The 2,969-nt window shown below is 34.9% G+C and overlaps 1 protein-coding gene across 1 annotated transcript; it reads right to left on the bottom strand.

Moving 5' to 3' along the window:
- Positions 1-370: 370 nt before the first annotated feature.
- On the bottom strand, positions 371-2,516 carry LOC100262743 (delta(7)-sterol-C5(6)-desaturase). Its single transcript, XM_002279566.4, has 3 exons — positions 2,247-2,516; positions 1,614-1,919; positions 371-806 (listed from the first exon to the last, which is right to left on the bottom strand). Exons 1-3 carry the CDS (start codon positions 2,506-2,508, stop codon positions 514-516), a joined length of 861 nt encoding a protein of 286 aa, XP_002279602.4. The 5' UTR covers positions 2,509-2,516; the 3' UTR covers positions 371-513.
- Between the last annotated feature and the right edge of the window lie 453 nt (positions 2,517-2,969).

Genomic DNA, 2,969 nt, shown 5'->3' with positions numbered 1-2,969 from the left:
TATATAAAAAAATAATTAAAAATAAAGTACTACATTTAAAAAATATTTTTTAAACATAAAAAACAAATTAAAAATATTTTAGAAAACATCGTACAACAGTTTTCAAAAATTATTTTTGAAAACTATATTTTAGAACGGGTTTTGAAAACATTTCTTAAAGATAGCCTTAAATTTATATTAATTTTAAAATTTTGAGTGTTTTGGTGCTGTTGGTAGTGCATTGATCACATTGGTGCATAAAAGGGTAGTTAATGAAACGTCCAAATTAAATGGATCAATTTTGGTTGAAATTCGGTTTTTTTTTTTTGGGTGGGGGGCGCTAATGATCAAGTGAAGGGAAGATCCAATTTGTGTTGCATCAAGATGAAAATTTTAAACAACCCCACAAGTCTTATAAACAAGCCACAATGTGTATCAAGACAACATGTCAATGCACACAACAGAAGTTGACAAGCATGAGGGGAAGATGGGCAATAGAAATTCACATGCAAGAGAGAAAGCTGGGCAAGTTCCTCAGTTTGGCTTGGTTCCATCGGACATAGGATGAGAGAGAGTTCCGAACATCCAATCCATCCATATCGTGTAAAGACCATAGTTATGGCGGTTTGACAAATGATGTATCATATGATAACCCCCTCCCATTATCGGCCACAGCTTCTCGTCAATGCAGTCATGAATGTTTGCAGTCCATATGGCCCCGAAGAATGAAATAGTAAGGTGGGTTGTTAAATGGGTTGGCACTAGGAAGAGTGCTATCGTATGGGGTGCCCCCTGAGCTAGACCGTCCAAAGGATGAAGAGCCATGCCTGACACAAAAGGATATATTTAAGTAGGATACCACAATTAATGCAAAACATTATTTTAAAATTAATTATTAGTATATACACATATGTATGAGTCCACATATAATTAAAATATATATCTTATGTCGTATAATGTATCCTATTTTATTCAATATTATGTATACCACATTGTAAAATATATATATCATATGGTTTTAAATATATAAAATCGTTCTATATAGAATAAAAATATTAAATCATAGCATGTATTTATATTATCATATATTAACATTTTCTTTAATCATTTTCTATATGAGATTTTTTTTTTTTTCCCTGTGTGTTAATTATAAAATGAAGGAAAGTGGGAGACAAGATGAGAGTACTTACGATTTATAATTTAGGATATTAAATTCTATACAAAAGAGGTATGAAAACACACACACAAACCTCACCAGCCACCCCTTATTCTATTCAATTATCGAAAGATAAATGAGATTCAGACTTTTATATCCTATCCCATTTGCTTATCCCGCACGATTTTAGAGACTCACTTGGAGTTGGAGCTTCCCCTAGAGTAGGCTCTTCTATTCATATATTTTAATAGTTTACTTCTCGAAAATGACAATTGATGAGGGAGGAATCTTTGATTTAAAAAATTTGATCACATAGATTAGGTCTATGATCACGGAAGCAAATGGCAAGTATTTTTCTTTAACCCATGCCGAGTGGACAGGAAAATAGACGATATCCTTGTTTCAAATGACCTCTGGAAAGCTGAAAATGGAATATAACTTGGAAGACCTCCAATAAGCAAGAGTAGGAAGAATTTACCAGCAAGAGGAGAAAGTTTGTGCTGCTTGTTGTAACTGTGATGCTGTACATGAAGATACTTGTACAAGGGTTTTATGTCATGCAACTTTCTGTGAATCCAATATGTTACGAACTCCACAAAAACAATATATGCCATGATGTACACCAAGTAGGCAAACCAGCCAACTTCACTTATTCTTGAAAAGCACTTTGTCCACCCATTTTCGACTGCATACTCTGAAAATGTTGGGAGAGCAGCAAACCAGGGCAAACTCCTCATGGAAGCTTTGACGTGCAAAACCATAGTCTTCATTGAAGGTATGGCATCTGCAACATTTAATTAAGAGCTCAAGAAGACATGCCATTCCCTAATGAAACAACGCTAAGCACTATTGGAACAAGCACGCATTTGAAAAAAAAATGCCATAAGCTTCCACTATCATGAACATAGCAAGACTGCCATCCATCACCTTAATTATTCAGAGCTGCTCTACCACTATTCTCCTTCAAGTATTGAGCTAAAATTAGGGATGGCCTAACTCTCAAGCAAATGAAATACACAACTAAATGATGCTGTGCTACAAGCATCATTCATATGAAAAAAGCAAATGAAACAGCAACAAAAAGTACAAACATAGAACATAGAACGCATACCTCCACGAATATAAACATCCCGTTTGAGGTAGTAAATGTAGAAACACCACAAAAACCCAGTAATGGAGTAAACTAAGACTCCTGCAACATAGTTTCTCAACCATGTCCTGCAAACATGAGGTAGAGATCTCCATATGTTTTCAGGCAACAGACTTCCTAGCACAATTTGGTTGTAGAAATCGGTTTCACTCTTGAAAAGCTGCAAGTATTCTTCCATTTGTGAAGGAAAACTGGACACAAAGCTTTGGTGAGGAAGAGACATCTTTATAAATCAGATAAGGAAAATTCTATGGTACCACTTCGGTACCTACCGAAAAAACATTTTTGGCCATTGGATGAAGGTGGTTCAATCCGGACCGCCCAATGTGGGTAGGTACCCCCAAAATGAAGAGTGGGTACCATAGAACAACCCATCATATAATTGCGCATTCCTAGAATTGGAAAAAAAAAAAAAAACGTTGACCATGTTGGGATGTATCATTTAACTGATTCATCTGGGTATTTTAACTTTTCATATGACGAAGGATACATTTGAGTCCATAATTTATTGGGATGATATCTTAATATATAAGTAATATAGCAATTGAGTCCATAAATCCAGGAGATGAATGTGGTGTTAAGCAAGTTTTTCAGGAAATGATAGATGTACACTTAAATATTGTACGTCACACTTGGATGATGGGCTTGTGCTATTAGAGAAAAAAAACCTCATTCAATAATTAG

Source organism: Vitis vinifera, chromosome 1 (assembly GCF_030704535.1).
Source record: "Vitis vinifera cultivar Pinot Noir 40024 chromosome 1, ASM3070453v1".
Taxonomy (NCBI): domain Eukaryota; kingdom Viridiplantae; phylum Streptophyta; class Magnoliopsida; order Vitales; family Vitaceae; genus Vitis; species Vitis vinifera.
This window is presented reverse-complemented; position numbering and strand designations above follow the sequence as displayed.

Coding starts and splice junctions, on each gene's coding strand:
- LOC100262743 (XM_002279566.4), bottom strand. CDS start 2,508: ATGTCTCTTCCTCACCAAAGCTTTGTGTCCAGTTTTCCTTCACAAATG. Junction 1,920..2,246: donor GGATGTTTATATTCGTGGAG/GTATGCGTTCTA, acceptor TAAATGTTGCAG/ATGCCATACCTTCAATGAAG. Junction 807..1,613: donor CAAACTTTCTCCTCTTGCTG/GTAAATTCTTCC, acceptor CTTTTGTGTCAG/GCATGGCTCTTCATCCTTTG.